We start from the raw sequence: 18,532 nt of genomic DNA, 5'->3' as shown, positions 1-18,532 counted from the left end.
TCTCTAGAATATAAAATCCTAGGGAGAAGCAAGAAATAAAGTATTGTGGAGTAGAAGGAGTCAAAAATCTCTCTCTAAAAAAATCTACTTTCTTTTGCGCTGGTGATACTGTCCTGGAAATGTATGTTCAAAACAGACAATATTTGTCTAATATGAATTTTATTTTTCATAATTTATCAAAGCGTTATATTTCATGCACATATGTGAATAATCTTTCCTGTCTGCCATGGTAGTGTGTCTCTTCATGCTATGTCATGTAACTACTTGTAATCACTTGTTACTGGAACTGAAAGCTTTAACTTCTGAGGTGTCATGAAATCCAGGAAGATGATCAATCTGTGACTGTATCTGTTCCCATAAGGGTATAAAACTTGGCAAGTTTAAAGGAAGTGAATTAATGGGTCTGTTTAATAAATATATGAATATGTATTTTATCACTGATTTATTTGAGAAAAAATTATCATGAAAATGAGTAATGAAAACATATAATAGAAATAACAAGTAGTTCTGCGGCTCACTTATTCAAATTAGATGATCTTGAGTGGAGAAAAAAAGGGGGACCCTCAGAATAAGAAGGCAGAGAGAGATGAAATTACCCATCTTTTTTTCTCCCTCTCATTATTCTGAGGGACCCTCTTTTTTTCTGCACTAAAGATCAAATCATCAGAAAGCTCATGATACTATACAAGCTCATGATACAGGCAGTCCCCGGGTTACGTACAAGATAGGGACTGTAGATTTGTTCTTAAGTTGAATTTGTATGTAAGTCGGAACTGGTACATATTGTAGGGGAAACTCTAGCCAAACATTTCTCCAGAGCTCAGTTTTATTCTCCCTCACCTCACTTCCCTCAGTCCTTTATTCTCAAGCTGAGGTGTCTGCTGAGAAAAGCCGCTCCACGTCTCCCTGGTCTGCTGGGGGGGAGGGGCACTAGTTTTGCGTCTCCCTGATCTGCTGGGGGGAAGCAGCTAGTGCGGGGTTGCCTCACCCCGTTTGTAAGTAGGGATCCGATGTAAGTCGGATCCATGTAACACAGGGACTGCCTGTAGTATTTTAGTATCTAAAGTGCCACGGGATAACTCATTTTTAAAGTTACAGACTAACATGGCTACCTCTCCAAGACATATAATAGAAATATAACTGACATTCATATGCATGATGACATTTTATTGTTCAGTTAGGGCATGTCTACACAGCAGTGTTATTTCGGAATTACTAACATTATGCCAAAATAACATAGTCCGCGTCTACTCTACAAGCAGTTATTTCAATATAATGTTGAAATAATGTCAGGCTGGAAGACTTCTTACTCCGACTCCTGTAACCCTCATTGTACAAGGAGTTAGGGAAGTCAGAGGAAGAGTGCTTTTCCTCAGACTCCCTGCTGTGGAGACAGTGCCAAAAGCCAAAATAAGCTATGCAATTGATGTAGCTGAAGTTGCGTAGCTTATTTTGGCTTTAGCCCAGCTGTTTAGTCCTGCCCTTTCAGTAGTAATATATATAAGGCTAGATCATGAAACTGTTATTCACTTAGGTGAACACTTACAGCTAACCTACTTATCTACTTCTGGGAGTAAATGCTCACTAATATAAGCAAAGATGTACAATCTTGTCTGCAGTGAGTTATTTTCACATTATTTTTTAATAATTTTTTAAACTTAAGCTTTTAATTTTTTTACCTTTACATTTGTATTTAGAAATAATGGCATAACTATGCTACATTGAATACGTTAAATTTTAGAAAGTGCAGTTAGAATATTCCTTTTTTCTAGCCTTCTTGCAGAGTCTACCAAATATGGAATATCAAAGTCATTTTTTTTATTCATTACTATTTAGAGTTGATAATACCTTCTTTGACAATTGATAACAAAATTAGTAAATAATGTTTTCAATGACTAGTCTACACAGCAGGGCCAAAGCCAAAATAAGTTACGCAACTTCAGCTACATCAATTGCGTCGCTTAAGTCAAAATAGCTTATTTCAGCTTTTGGCGCAGTCTCCACAGCAGGAAGTGTGAGGAAGAGCACTCGTCTTTTGACTTCCCTTACCCCTAGTACAATGAGGGTTACAGGAGTTGGAGTAAGAAGTCCTCCAGCTTGACATTATTTTGACATTATGTTGAAATAACTGCTTGTAGTGTAGATGCGGGACTATGTTATTTTGGAATAACATCAGTTATTCCGAAATAACACTGCTGTGTAGACGTACCTGTATAGACCTTGTTAAAGAGGCAGAAAAACATGAAAACTCTGGATTACACTGTCTTAGTTAATAGGGAAAAATCAAGGATAGAGAATATGGACAGAAGTGGAGGAGGAGGAGCTGAAAGATATTTACTGTCTATTGTTATATTCCATATTGCTTATTGAATCAGATTATTGTATGTAATCAAGAGACAAGTACCATATTGTCTCTTGATTACAGTTTCCATATATATAATTTTTGTATATTCCTATGGTACAAATTTTGGTCTTTAATATGAGGCTATCTCTGTTATTACTATGATCCATCCTTAAATTGTTAGATATTACTCTGTCTTTGCAGTGTCTGGGAATTGGCCTAAATGTTGAAATGCCTTTGGCCATTCATTGCTCAAACCACCATAGAGTTTAAGCTTACAACAAAAACTATGAAAAAGTCAGTATTTGCCAATTCTCACCACACAGTGCCCACATATGTATCACAGGTATCTTCTACTGAAAGTACAAGGAAAAGCTGTGGTAGTCTCAGATATAATTGCGTGGAAGCAGTTGACACATCATGACATTTCAACTGCAGCCACTGTAGTTTGAAAAGAAGTAGATGGCAGAAAGTATGACTGCCTGAATCCTGACAGACAGGAGGAGCTGTGGAATGGCAGTTAAGCATATTGCCTGTTTCCAAAGGTGAAATCTATTCCCCTCATCTGAAATTGGGGCCCACTGACGTGCTGGAGAAGGATGATTAGTCATGGAGGAAGTAAGGAGAGTCTATTTTAGGACATGTTGTTCACCCAGTGTCCCTACATTCTTCTCATTCTTTTCATTTTCCAGGGCTCAGTAGGAAAATATCAAGGGAACTAGTACATGGAATAGTTGTAATAGAGAGCTCACTCTGATGCTACACCCACATCAGGTACTCCAGCAGCCAGTCTCAGAAGATGACATTACATCGAACTTATTTATCCCAGTCTACACCCATTTAGTAAATCTCATCTTTTAAAATTTCAGTTTGTTTTTTATTGTTAATCAAAAATTGTCTTAATTTATTTGAGAGCCAGGTTTTATTTTAAGGCCGAATAAATCATGTTTTTGATTCAATTGTGGGTGGAAGATTAAATAAAATCAACGAGTGGCATTTTTATGCTACTTTTGAATATAGTGATATATAACAACAGTGTAGCTTGCCATATCTGCAATTTTGCTTCTGCTTTCTCTTGTACAATTCATACTTGCTTATATATATTTAGGGTAATCAGGATAGCCAAAGTTAACATTACATAATGTGTTATTCTGATTTAGTGCCTAGGCTTACTCCTTAGCGGAGAAGAGGAGAAAGGAGCAGGTAGAAAATAGTTTCAGACACTAGATGTCAGTCCATTCTGTGCTGTGGGTACATAGATGGGGGTGTATGTATATATATTTTCATGGAAAATCACTCAGAACTTTGTAAAACAAAATCTCTCCTCCTGCCCTCCCTCCATCCTCCCACACCAAGTAACTTTATTACATTAAAGCTTGTTATGTGAAAATAAAAAAATTGGAATTAAGGATCCCTAGCTAATTTGGTAACTTATTCAGCATCATCAGCATCATTAAGGGACAACATGACCCTTTCCCCCCAGCCCTCTCTCTGGCTCAGCCTCTGTGGAGTTAGGCTTTGAAGGCAGAAGGCCCCAGCAGGTAATCCACACTCCAGGAACAGTATGTAGGCTGTAGCCCTCAACAGATTTTCTGGGCAGAAATGGCTATTTAAGAAGGCAGCCATATCTTCCTAGATGGAAAGATCAGCAGTTCCTTGCAGCACTGGGGCATGCTATCTGGGGAGCCAGGACATAAGGGACAAATTACCTCAGCAGCTCGCCTTCCCCTCCCAGTATCATCTAGTGTGGCATCTTCACGCCTCACCAGGACCCTGCTGATGTCAGGAATTCTGAGCTGTGAGCAGTTTACGGTGGGGTGGGAAATTTGGCTGTGGGAGTGGGAAGCTGGGGAGAACTAGGGTGGTAACTATGGAATGGGTCAGATAACAGTCAGGTCCTGGTGGTGACTTTTATGGGCTACTGCAATGTAAATAATGGTAATAACACTCTATAACATGGGTTCCAAAACTGGGGGGAGTGCCCCCCAAGGGAGTGTGAAGAAATTCCAGGGGGCGCACGAGGCAACCCAGCCCCCCATCAAATTTTGCTGCCCCACTCAGTTCCTTTTTTTTTTTTTTTTTGCTCAACAAGTTTTGCTGGGGGCGGGGGGAAGGGGGCGTGAGCTTTTTTCCCAAAATCAAAAAGGGGGGCATGATGCTGAAAAGTTTGGGAACCACTGCTCTATAAAGTATCTAATATACTCCTTGGTACTTAGCTCTGTCATCTCTCCCATTTTTTATTTCATTCTCTTCTGCTGACAGGCCCATCATTAAGTGTGTGTCGTCATTTTAGCAGTTAGAGAGAGGGTGGGCTAATAGTGTCCTCAAGGGGGCGTGGTCTGTGGTTTAGCACCTCCTCTCAAACATGGCTAGCACATCTAGCTCACCCAGCTGGCCAGTGTATCTAGTCCCTGCCAGCTGGGTAGTTCATGTGCAGCTGTCAGCTGGGGTTGTGTGTTGCACAATGTCCAAAGGGTCAGCCAAGCAATCACCTTCATTTGATACCTTAGATATCTCCCTGGAATCCTGGCCTAGCCCATTGTTGGTCCCTGCGGCAAAGGGCCCACTTGGCAGTATCTGTACTCTTCTGTTCTGTATCAGCCAGAGCAGAATTTGACACTAAAGGTTCAAACCTGCCCTGGGCTACACTGGTACACAAGGTTGGTGTTATATCCCCCAAAATCGTGGCTGCTAATTCTGGCTTCTAACTGAGCTCCAGTGACGTTAATTGGCTCATAATACCGACAAGAAGAAATAAAGTAACAGAATTAGCTGCAATGGCACAGTCAGAGAGAGAATCTTTGCTTCTAAACTACATTCAGCACTGCTTCATTCTTGGGTTCAGTCTCCAACTAACTAGAACTGCAGCTTCCATCAAAATGGCAAATCTTTTGAACTCTTCCACCCAGAATGTTGCAGGCCATAAAGATGCAATAACCATGCTTTCACCACAGTGTGGGAAGAGACTTTCCACACATACAGAAAAGAAGGATCTATACACAGTGTTTGAGGAAGTGTTCCGAGAGAAATGGCAAATGGGCTGGTCAACGTGCCACATCCATTAGGGGGTATGGTTTGTGGTTCAAGGGTGGTGGTGTCCAACCCACCAGCTGGTTAGAACCTATTCTGCAGCCAGAAATTAGTGGTAGGCTGGCATGCATTTTGTTTCTGCTCATAGGAAGAGCAAGATCCCTGAAAGAGAGGTGGGAGCCAGATATATCTCTTCTCCCCATCATTGTGTTATCTAGGAACAAAATTGGCCCTAATTCTGTACATAGGAAGGAAAAGAAACTCCCGAGATGTCAGCACCAAACTGTATTCATCTTGCAAGGGTTGTTAATGCATGGTACTCATTGTTCTTTTCTCCAATGTCTTTATTTATGTCTTTTTTTTTAATAAAATAAATGTGTGAAAGGTGCAGTTAATTCAGTGTTGGTTAAAGATGCTAGTTAAACAACCCAGGAGACTGAACTTGTCTAAATCTCCACTGAAAAGCATAAACAGTGGCAGAGCATGCAACCCTACCACATTCATCCTATGAGAATGCCTGAATCCTGACCTGGAAAGCACCTTGAGGGCAAAAATGTAGTATGTTCTCCAAGCGTCTCCAATCTTTGGCCACTCCATTCTACAAAAAAGTTGCCAGTTGTGGTGATAGCTTTTCTGGTGTCAAAAATTCATTATAGCAACTCAGTAGAGATGGTTTACTCATTTCAGAAAGACCTCCAAACAGCGCAGGTAGTAATGACTTGCGATCATTTACTCTGGGAAAATGCAGAGGTGGTTTAATGATCTATTGGACAGATAAAGGCTTGGTATTCTAGTGCACATCCCCTAAGCCAGCGTCTCCCAAAGTGTGGTCCGCGGCCCAGTACCGGTCCTTAGAAAAATTATCGTGCACAATCCTATTAATTTGTGTGACATGGTAGCAGCACTCTGCACTGCTGAGAGTGGAAGCATGGCCCTCTTGGGAGAGAGCCCGCCACTGCAGCGTCTCTGCTGGGCATGCTCCTGGGTGGTGGAGCTAGATCTAGCGGGTGCTTGGACCCAGGGAGAAGGCCGGGCACTGTGCACACCGACGCAGAATGCCCGGCGCTGGACGCAGCCAGGGGAGCCGGTGCCGGCGCCATCCAATAAAGTGGCCGGGATTGGGGCCAGGATGGAGGGCAGAACAACCCACTGAACAGGTAGGGCCAGTGACACGATTTATTTGCATATTCATCATTTGCTTAATGAATATGCAAATATGCAAATAAATGTTCCCGGTCCTCCAAAAGCTTGTGAATGGGTTTACTGGTCCCCAGAATCAAAAAGATTGCTCTAAGCCATCCAGTCCATTCAGTGTATTTGAGAATTGCAGGATATGAAGACACTTGGATTCTAGAGAGGAAGTTGCAAGGACCAGGTCATAATTTAGTGTAAAATTGCTGAAGTTAATGTAGGGTATGTCAGCTTACACCAGCTGAGAATTTGGCCTCTACATTCAAGCCTTAGAAGTGAAAGGTCACTGTTATTCCTGCAGTGTTCTAGTCCTTAGCTTTTGGTCATTTTTTCTGAACTGTTAATAAAGCTGGGACAGAGTGCATTTTAGTGCCTGATAGGAAACATCTAACAGGTAAGTTCTCTGGGCAGGCACAGTCTTGTAATAGGCTTGTATAGTGCTAAGCACAATAGGGCCTTGGCCTACAGGTGCTACTGTAACACAGATTAATTCTAATAAGCCTGCCGTAAGGGATTTTATACTATCTATATGATTTTTCTCAGAGTCTTATGTGGATTTCTCCTCTTTGCTTTTCAGGAAGCATTATCAGTAGTCAGCGAAGACCAGTCCTTGTTTGAGTGTGCCTACGGAACCCCACACCTTGCAAAGACAGAAATGACGGCCTCCTCTTCCAGTGAATATGGACAGACATCAAAGATGAGTCCACGTGTCCCCCAGCAAGACTGGTTATCACAACCACCAGCCAGAGTCACCATCAAGATGGAATGTAACCCAAATCAGATTAATGGGTCAAGGTAACGAGGCCAGAGTTTAAAATGACTAGTAATAATGCTTTACCGCTATCTGTTTCTATCAAAGAAAGGAACCTGTATGGTCCTTACCGCTGTAGTACCTGGGTTCCTGTGCTTACCAATATACTGTGGGAATATCAGTCCATGTCAAAATAGGTTTTAGGGTAAAAGACATCACAGCAATTTGAGGCTTGTGTAGTTTTTGCTGTTGTTTATTCAGACTTGGGTTTTATTCATAGGGTTGGGATAGCAGATGTAGCAAACCTATCTGATACAATATATTTTCTAATTGTTTTTTAGAAACTAACGCAGATTTAGTGGGAGAATACACCTTCAAGAACTTTTACAGTCTGATAAATAGAGCTTCACTAAACTGAACAGTGTTTTGCCTGGGTGTTTCACATAATTTTTCATCAGGGGATTTTGGGAGAAAGGATTTCATTTACAAAGCCACTTCTGTGCAAAAAGTTTGTGAATTTTAAAAAAGGAGTACGTGTCTCACCCAAAAGCCACCTGTTGTTATCCTCATCCAATTAAAGCCACTGTAGTTCAATTAAAGGCTACGATTAGCTGATTGGACTTTGAAAGACTATTTTAGCAGCCACATTTGAAAAAAGGTTAATTATTTCCAGTAATTATGTCCAGTTGTATTGATAAATGATTTATTCAGTATATTTTTGCGCTAAAATTACTACACGTAGTATCCTATTTTAATCAGATAAGCTAAAGACGTCTTTGGCTATGTCTACACTACCAGGTTATTTCAAAATAAATTATTTTGAAATAGTAACTCCCAAAATAACTGTTTCAAAATAAACGTATTCCTCTTCACAAACAGGAGTTATTACTTTGAAATAACAAGCCCATTATTTTGAAATAACAGGGTTGATAGTGCAGACGCTTGCCTCATTATTTTGAACATAGTGCTAGTGTAGACATGCCCTTAGTGTTATTTTTAAAAGATTGCATTGGGCCAAAAAGGGACCTGGAAGAGTTTTCTTGGTTTTGTGATCTTGACCTGATCTTTTTGATGAGAAAATGGTAATAACTCATAGCTAGGTGTTTCAGCTGCTCCCTCTGTCAAAAATGTAATGTACAGTAATAGGATAATGTAAGAAGCAAGCCCTTATAATGACAAACAGAGTGAGCTGTGGATCTTTATTCCCATTTTCATAAAACTTCACAGGAGTGACCTGAGGTCTCATGTTTAAAGTGCCTCACTCTAGCAATAGTTTCCATTTTTATGCATGATTGCTAGCTGTGTATAAATAGCGGGTACAAATTCCCATTACCTTGTAAAAAAGAGCCTGCATTTATTGACACATTAATCTGGTCTCCTAGACTCAAATCATTCAAAACAAAAACCAAAATGTAACATGAAAAACAAAACATCTACATGGAACTCCGCCCCACCAAAAGGACACGCATGTTGTGGATCTGTTTATATTTGCTACACTGCAAAACATCAGTACCATAGGTATGATAAAGCAGTCCAGCAGTTCTGGATTCTCAGAGAGTAATTCTGTACAGTAAATTGTGTCTCACATTGACAAAGTAATACAATATATTTTCAAAACTGGAGAGAAAATTCTGCTGAGATCAAATTTGAATTTCCACCAAATTCTCAAAAAATTGTGACACAGAAATAACAGTTCACTGACATATAAGTTATACAGTGGTTATATATAAGTTATGTAATCTTGTAAGATCAGTCAAAGACAGATTTCTAGTTTTATGTATTGAAAAGGTTTATTTATAGATAAGAATGTAAATGTTTTTATCAATTAAAAAAGCAATGTTTCCCTCCCCCAAATATTACATTTAAATACTCCCCATTCTTCATGTTAGTAGATTCTGTGTAAGAATTGGTGGTTATATCTGGCTCAGCTCAGTGAAATATTCAAGAGTAAACAAATAGCATTACTGATTATTTAGATGTGTTGTAGTTATTTGTGATATTGTTAATAACTAGGGATGGAAAATCTTAGCTTCAAATATACATTTAGAAGGAATCTGGATAATGTGAGTCCATCTGAATTTTGTAGTTGGTCCCATTTCTATGATGGCACAAATCAAAATTCCACATTAAAATTCCCACAGATTTTGGGATGCTCAAAATCCAAATGAGTTTGACTATTATAGCTTGGAGACATCATTATTAATAATAATAAATAATATAGATTCTGTTTAAATGTATGAGGACAAATCCCTGGGTACAATGAAAATATGCACATGTGGTTCAGAAAGGGGTGCCAAATGTGGCTTACAGCCATCTTTCCACACTGTGATACTGAACCAGATGTGAACTGAGCTGTTCCTATGGTGTAATTTAGACTGATCATCCAGCTGCTTGAAATCATTCTGGTTATCAATTGCCACAAGAGGGGGTATTATGCCACCCAGGAGTCACCAGAGCTTCTAACCGCTCACATTTTCCCCATCCCACCCCCTTTGCTGGCCACAGGCTGAGGAAGTGGTGTTATGAACCATTATTTGAGCTCTGCACTGCTGGAGGACCACCCTACATTAGAGTAATGCTCACAGAGCTGATGTGTTCTGGCAGTGTGGTGCAAACTAACTGCAGAGCGAGCAAAGTTTGAACCCCAGTATTTTTTATCTTGACAGAATCACCTAATAAAACAATGGACGATACCAAGTGATTACCATTGTGACCTGGCACACAGAACTTTATTCAGGTCATATTGTCTTAGAGGATAATGCAAGTCACTCTTACAGTTTAAAAAAAACATGTGACAAAAAACGCTGATCTTCTAAAATGGCTACCACAGCCAATTCTGGTTCCTTAAGTAGAAGGAACAAAACTGTTAATACACTGAATGTAAAATAATAAGTGGAGACTCTGTGTTTGAAGTAAGGTTGACCTTATTAACTTTGTACTCATCAACACACCACATTAACAGAGCAAAACAGAACTGACGAATGGTAATGCACTTACTGCAGACAGCCAGGAGAATTTATAAATCTTCACAGGGGGAGTTGTCAAATATTTTTGTCCAAGTCCAAATTTCTTGGTCAAGATATAGTCAAGGTCCAGACTCCAGAGTAAACAGTCATATAATAAGAACAAAAATGATAATATTAAGTAAATAAGAAAATTTCAGGATCCGTGCAAAAGCATCTGGCTATTCAGATTTGACTTGGGAGCCATCTGTTAACTACCTGTTCTCTACAATTTCTGAGCTAAGAGGATTTGTTGAAAAAATAGATTAACACAAGAACACCATGATTTATGTATATGCAGCTGTGTACTTAACACACTTCTTTATAAATGTACTAAGGTAATTAACATTACAAACTTTTTATAGGGAAAGCTATTATTTTATTGTGCCTAACACATACATGCAAAAACAGATCTGTACTTAACTCTTCTGCAGTAATGAATATACTATAATAGGGTATTTTTATACTCTACTACATTATAGGTTTTTAAAAACCTTGAATTTGAAGCAGTTTTTTAAAATGACTGAAAAATGCAGCTCAAGCTAAGTTGTAATATGAGGCTCCACTGTATTTAGAATTTCTTATTATAGGAAAAATCAGAATTTTCAAAAGGGACACATGTTTCCTTTGGTTCCATGCCATGGAGTAAATGTCCCCAAAAGTTATAACAGTTAGACTCCAACAAGGCCAAGTGCAAGAGAAAACCAGCTACATGCTTTGTCACATCACTGCATAACTGCAAAAGGGAGTCTTTAAAAGATAAGGTAGAAAACAGCACTTCTGAAAACTAGGTCCCCTTTACTTACATTGTAAGAGCAGTTGCATGTTTTTGTTATGCATTTCTAAAGCAGCTCACACCATCGAATCCTGATCCAATGTGGCAAACCTGATAAAGCCTGAGGACTGCCAACAGTCATTACATCACAAAAGAATGCCTGTCTCACTGAGGTAGGCGCCTGGTCATGAATGCAGAATTTCGGGGCGAGCAATAAAACAATGGTGATTTGCCAAGGTTAGCCTCTGACAGGCTGCAGCCACTATATTTACTTGCGCCTCCGCGGGTACCAGTGATCGCAGCACCTGTTGGCCGCAGATCACTGTTTCCAGCCAATGGGAGCTGGGACACCATTTCCCACAGCTCCCATTGGCTGGGCACGGCAATCCACAGCTAGCAGGACCTGCAATTGCCTGTACCTGCGGAGGCGCAGGTAAATACAGCGGTAGCCTGGCAGACCAGATTTAGCCCATGGGCTGATATTTGCCCACCCCTGCCCTAGAAAGATAGGCAGGTTACAGCAGCTTGAAAGGAATACAGTGGCCATGTGTGGTGAGTATATGTTTGTGGTCTCTAGCAAATGTGGAAATTATGTGCTACATACTCATGTGTACCTGGGCCCCTGCTACTTGCTACTGATCCATACGTTTGGGCCCAGTGTTCCACAGCTTTCCTAACAGCCCATCTGTAATTTGACTCATGTTTAGTTAAGTAGTAGTACTGCCTGAAACTGAGCTGCACTATACTGACTGGAAATCTGCTTTACAACCTAATACACCTTTTCATGCCGTAAGGGCTTGTCTGCACTTACAGCACTTCATGAGAGTAGCTGTGCTTAGCAAAGACCCTACCTACTCGAGAGGTGGTAGTTATGTCACTGGAGAAGCCTTGCTGTCAGTAGCAAACATTTCACTCACAGGTGTGGATATGCCATACCACTGAGCAATGTAGTTATATTGACATAAATCTGTAATGTAGACCAGGACTTAATCTTTTACAGATCTCTTTTCTCTCTGCATTGATTTGCACCCCAGAGATTAAGTTTCCTTATTTTAATTATCCAGTTCTTAAAAGTAATCCAAATACATTCAAAAACAAAATGCACATAGTAGATGGCATGTATGCTCCTGTTTTTCATTTACACTAAAGTTTTTTACACCACTTTCGTTACAGTTACACCCACTTTGAGGCCTCTTCTTCACTCAGTGTAAATGGGCTGCAGTATATATATGCAGTATATATATACAATGCAGTGCTTATTTATTTATAAATTATGTTTCTTAATGGTTCCTCTAGGATCTTCAGAATATCCTCTGATTATTATATCTCTGAGGGTATGTCTACACTACCCCCCTAGTTCGAACTAGGGGGGTAATGTAGTCATTCGGAGTTGCAAATGAAGCCCGGGATTTGAATTTCCTGGGCTTCATTTGCATGATGCCGGCCGGCGCCATTTTTAAATACCGGCTAGTTCGGACCCCGTGCCGTGCGGCTACACGCGGCACGGACTAGCTAGTTTGGATTAGGCTTCCTATTCCGAACTAGCTGTACGCCTCATGGAACATGGAATAGGAAGCCTAATCTGAACAAGCTAGTCTGTGCCACGTGTAGCCGCGCGGCCCGGGGTCCGAACTAGCCGGCATTTAAAAATGGCGCCAGCCGGCATCATGCAAATGAAGCCCGGGAAATTCAAATCCCAGGCTTCATTTGCAACTCCGAATGACTACATTACCCCCCTAGTTCGAACTAGGGGGGTAGTGTAGACATACCCTAAGGGTACATCTCCATAGTAACATTATTTTGAAATAACTTAGTCCGCATCTACACAGCAGGCAGTTATTTCAAAATAATGTTGAAATACCATCAAGCAGGAGGACTTCTTACTCCGACTACTGAAACCCTCATTGTACAAGGAGTAAGGGAAGTCAGAGGAAGAGTGCTCTATTTCCAAATAAGTGCTGTGTAAATGTTCCTAATTTTGAAATAAGCTACACGATTGACATAGCTCAATTTGCATAGCTTATTTCAAGATAAGCCCTGCTGTGTAGATGCACCCTAAATGTATAACATGAGGGCTGCGTCTAGACTGGCAAATTTTTCCGCTGCTGCTTTTGCGGAAAAAGTTGCCAGCTGTCTACAGTGGCCGCTTGAGTTTCCGCAAGAACACTGATGATCTCATGTAAGATTGTCAGTGTTCTTGCGGAAATACTATGCTGCTCCAATTCGGGCAAAAGCCCTCTTGTGCAAATGCTTTTGCGCAAGACGGCCAGTGTAGACAACGCGGTATTGTTTTGCGCAAAAAAGCCCCAATCGCAAAAATGGCGATCGGGGCTTTCTTGTGCAAAACTGCGTCTAGATTGGCACGGACGCTTTTCCGCAAAAAGTGCTTTTGCACAAAAGCGTCTGTGCTGATCTAGACACTCTTTTCCGCAAATGCTTTTAACGGAAAAACTTTTCTGTTAATAGCATTTGCAGAAAATCATGTCAGTCTAGACGTAGCCGAGAGGTGGAACATGCAAGAGTGCAAGATGCTACAGTGGAGCTCTAGCAGTGTGATTAGTTGCATATTTTTCTGTATATTGCAGGGCAGTCATTGAAAAGTTCCTTCTTATGGCATTATACTGCTTCCTGACCATATAATCTGTAGTTTGGTTGAGGATCTAAAATTTAAGAGTGTACAGACACTCTCTAAAAATAAATATATTCCACTTTACTTCCTCTTTCCCTGATAATGGTTCAGTGACTTTATAGTACTTACACTGCATTAAACCTCAATACAAAATGCTCTGTTATAAGAGCACTTGTGGATTACTGTATATTGAAAACTTCTGGCTTTCAAAACTATTATTGTTAAATTCCAAAGAAACTACATTAGAGTAACATTAAGGAGCTATTGTCAGTATGTTGCACATGGAAATAGATATGCAGTTCCCTTTCACAATAAAGGTATTTGTAAGACTAAATCCCAGGACACAAGAAGAAAAAATGTACTAGAAAAATGTAGCCTTAAAGGCTGAGTTAAGAAAGGAAATTTGGAATTAAAGCTGTCATTTACATTAATATTGCTGCACCTACAGTTTATATAATAATAAACTGTATCAAATTCAGAGTTCCTTTGAGTCTATTATGTCAATACAGCCACTACATTTCTTGCAGTGATACCAATAAAATAGTACCTGTGATGCCATTATACAGTCAATCCTTTTCCCTGAATTTTCCAGAATAACAGTACTGTGAAATAGCATTTTATTCACATCATCTATTACAAATGATTTAGTATTTTAATAGAGTGCCACTGGATAAATCAGGAGATCACATTTGTTATAGTGTTAATTATTATTTATTAGTTATTATCTATTGTAATTATGCATAATAACATTACATATGCAGATTTCCATAAAAACTAATGTATGCAGGCCACATTACATATACAGGATGAAATTTACTGTGATTCAAATGACTACACAGGTTGATGGCTCTGTATACATGGTCTTTTTGCCACTTAAATCCCATTTTTTTCCAGTGGCCACTTAATAGTTGTACATATGGGATTTAAATCACCTGATAAAATAGCCATTTTGAAATGGGGCCTAGGTTGCATATAGGGTCTTCTTAGAGCTGGGATGAATTCCACCCAGTAGAAATGTAACAATATCATAAAATACATTATGAATATTAGCTATAGTGAAATTACAATGGAAGTTTTCCAGAGTTAACTTTGCTGATTTAGTTGCTTTAAATAAATGTCAAAAATAATTATTTGTCATTAAGCTTTATATCATTTGCGAGGTACTGTTTTTTAGATTTCACCAATTGTGCTCTAGAGTTGCTTAAAAAAACTCTTGAAGCTGAAAATGCCATGCTTCTTTTTGGTTGGCTCATTTGGGAATCTTTACATAAATATACTTGCCTAAAGACCTAGGCAAGTCTGAATATATAGTGTACAATGGAAGACTTCTCTGAATCAAGAGTCCCCAGTATTTTGTCTCACATTCTTATCATCCTTGTGTTAAGATCTTCTAAATAATAGCTATTTGATTGATACTTTACATACAAAAAGGACAGAAAGAGAATAATTGGGATAAAATTTAGATCCTTTTATCCATCTGAAAATTAACACAAAAAATCCACCTGGCAGAAATAATTTTAATACTGTTCATTTTTCAGTGGTATGTTTTTTCCCATAACTGAAATACAGTCACTCAGCTGGTGTTTGACGCCATCCTTTCCATCATTTGGTAGTTTATCGCTGGCACTCAGCATTAGTATTCTGGTTAAAACTTTGGCTCAGACTAAACTATGAACCCTATCCAAAGCCCACTGAAATCAATGGCAATTTTTCCACAGACTTCAACAGGCAGATCAGCTCCTATTTCATTTCACAACAAAACTGAGAATTATCTAATGGGATGACTTATCTAATATTATTTATTTGAGTAGACTCCATAAAGCAGCTGTAATCCTGGGAAAGGAATTTGGTCTTGGATATCCCTACTCAGACAGTTACCTTTATTCCTACTGACTGAGTAGTTAGTGTCCATGGCTGTGGGCCAGACAGAGAAAACTGAAACTTTCGTGTCTTCTGCTCACTGAGCTTTATGTTTGTCTGTTTGATGAAGAAGTTAATTGCTCTGAAAAGCCCCAGTTTAACATTGTTTTTGATTTGGCTGTGTTTTTGGCACAAACACTACTGTCAATGAGGGAGGGAAAAATGGTCTATCCAGCTCATATTTAGAGTAGGGTTTTTGGTGTGGTTTTGTCTGGTTGATGTAACTCAGAAGCTAATTATCTCACCACATTGTCATCTTAGCAGGGTTGATGTGGTTCTTGTCTGGCAGGTGCTAACACTGAAGAAATCACTTGATTCTCCAATTAAATAGGCTGGTTTACTTTAAACTGAAACAAATGTGTCTCAGAATGAAAACTGTGACTGAAATCATAAAAATGTAGAAAAGTAGCTAAATATGACTGTGTTTTTCACTTTTGAAAATTTAGACAGAGATTTTGTTTAGATATATGATTTTAATCTTAATCTTCTTAAATTTTGAAGTGAAATTCTGCAAAACCCTTCATCGTCATTCCTATGAGGTGATATGAACCTTAGGCAGAGGTGCAACACAAGGCCTATGCAGCATTTAAATCTCACTACGCCCTATTTTGAAATCTTAAGTGATGTGTAGGCCTTGTAGTAACCCTCAGCACAGGGGACGTTTTGCCGATAGGGAACTGTAGGAAATTGAAGTGTGTAAAATTCTGCTGGCTCATACCAGTACAGTGCATTGTTGAACATTTAGTGTGTGTCTAGACTGCATCCCACTGTTGACAAAGGGATGCAAATGAAGCACATCGAAATTGCTAATGAAGCCAGGATTTAAATATCCTGTGCTTCATTAGCATAAACATGGCCGCCACTTTTTTTCTACATGGAGTTTTGTTAACAAAAAGTGGCAGTCTAGACGCAGATCTGACGACAATAAACTCTTTTTAGACAGATCCTGTAAACCTCATTTTTTGAGGATTTTTTGACATAGCCTTACAGTTTAGTCTGTAACATATCAATAGTATTTGCTGTGTTTAATAAGAACTATATTAATTCTAAGATTATAACTAAGAACTAATATGCACATTAAAGGCAAAAGAAAGAATGTTATGTTTGCAGTGCTGTTATAGCCATGTTGGTCCCAAGGTGTGAGACAAACAGAGTAGGTGAGGTAGTAACTTTTATTGGACAAATTTCTGTAGATGGGAGTTACGAGCTTTCAAGGTACATAAAGCTCTTCTACAGGTGAGGAGAAGGAAAGTAGAGTTACTGAGCTAAATACAAGTTGATCAAGATTGTTAAGTAGAAGGAGGAATGCATGCAGGAGGCATTCACTTGAAATGTGTGGGGTAATTTGGGGTATGCAGAAAGGACTTATCGTCTACGATGGGTGATAGATAGTATAGTGTATTAAGGTAGTGTTAAGGTAGTATTACACATTGTTGTAATGAGCCATAAAACCAATTTCTGTATTAAGCCCATAACTTTTGAAGTTAAATCAATTTACAATTTAAGATTATTAATTTAAAAAATGGGTTAATCTTTCTTAACGTAATATGTTTGTGAACATCAATTTCACAGCACAAACATGGTAATCACTAAAATCACCACACACTGTGGATTCTGGTTTTTATACAAAATGTCATTTCTGTGTATGCATGGCATTCTGTACTTTGCTAACTTTCTGTATGATTCCTGCCTATAAAAGAAGGCATATGTGGTTTGGGAAGGGCCCCGACTTCCAACACACTGGTATTTTATGAAACCACAAACACAACAGGCTTGTACGCTCTTGAAATGAAATACAATTTGAGAAATGTAATCCATTACCATTATAATAGAGTTTCTATAAAAATAATAAAAGAAAAACAAGAGAAAATAGGTCCTGAAAGGTATAGGCCAACTGGGAAGTTATTTGTGGCTTTGGCTTGCCTAACTCTGTATCAGACTTCTCCCTGGCAGTAATCTAATTGTAAATTATGTATATACAGAACATCATTTCTTAGCTTTGGCTGTTAGTGCCCCCCTCTCCTTTCCCTTTCTTCACTCCAACCTCACACATAAGAAATATTGAAGTGTTTGCACTAATGGAGAAATGACAACGTGCAGTCAAACTTAAACCAGCTGTTTCCCTGCACTGTGAACACAAAGAGCAGGGCTGGCCTGGTAATATTTATAGCTTGCCTGGCCTCTAGTGAGCTAGATGCTGACTGCCTTAATTTGCTGTGATGGCCTTAGGGCTCGAAGCATCTGTGGATTTTGAGATAGCCAGAAAAAAGCAGGGGTGGGGAAGGGGGGATTGTTTCAATTAGCAAAAAGCTATTGTTTGATTGAAAATGTATGGCTGCTATATATATGTCCTGGTAAATGAGCATCTTTTGTTTTGCCTGCAGAATACCAGTGAGGTTATATGTGTTGGTGTATTGGGTTTTCTTTATCCTTTTGCTATCTGAAATAACAGAAGGTTTTGATTCAAGACACAGTTGTAACAACATCATGGGTTCCATGGTCTCATTTGAGATACCCTTCAAAAATGAGAAGGCTTATCCTGGTTAGCAAAAAACAAGCACAGTTGTCTGAAATGTTCACCTCCAAAAGGAATTGCCCATAGAGCATGCACAGACAATCTTAAGTTGTTGTCTTAGGGTATGTCTACACTGCACGCTTATTTCTAAACAAGCTATTCCACAATAGTTATTCTGAAATACTTTATTCCGAAGTAGAGCATCTACACTGCAGGGAAGCCTCAAAATTAGTCCGAGGCAGGCTTCCCTAATGTACATGTGTCTGGGGCTATTTTGATTTAGAGCCTCAGGAAGCACTGGGGAGGAATAACTTAGAATGGCCATGGTGAGGGGCTATTTTGAAATAGGCATTATTCCTCATAGAATGAGGTTTACAG

At 39.2% G+C, this 18,532-nt stretch overlaps 1 protein-coding gene across 5 annotated transcripts in view; it reads left to right on the top strand.

Moving 5' to 3' along the window:
* The window catches only part of ERG (ETS transcription factor ERG), a 217,829-nt gene that overhangs the window by 167,762 nt on the left and 31,535 nt on the right, over window positions 1–18,532 (top strand). For all 5 annotated transcript variants that reach the window (XM_014575429.4, XM_014575421.4, XM_014575424.4 and 2 more), the window contains one exon: window positions 7,140–7,357. In XM_014575429.4, the coding sequence (XP_014430915.1) occupies window positions 7,140–7,357 (218 nt within the window). The remainder of the gene's footprint in view (window positions 1–7,139; window positions 7,358–18,532) is intronic.

This window comes from Pelodiscus sinensis, chromosome 1 (genome assembly GCF_052426305.1).
Source record: "Pelodiscus sinensis isolate ZL-2025 chromosome 1, ASM5242630v1, whole genome shotgun sequence".
In the NCBI taxonomy this organism is placed as follows: domain Eukaryota; kingdom Metazoa; phylum Chordata; order Testudines; family Trionychidae; genus Pelodiscus; species Pelodiscus sinensis.
The sequence above is the reverse complement of the archived record's forward strand: the minus strand, read 5'-3'. Positions and strand labels throughout refer to the sequence as shown.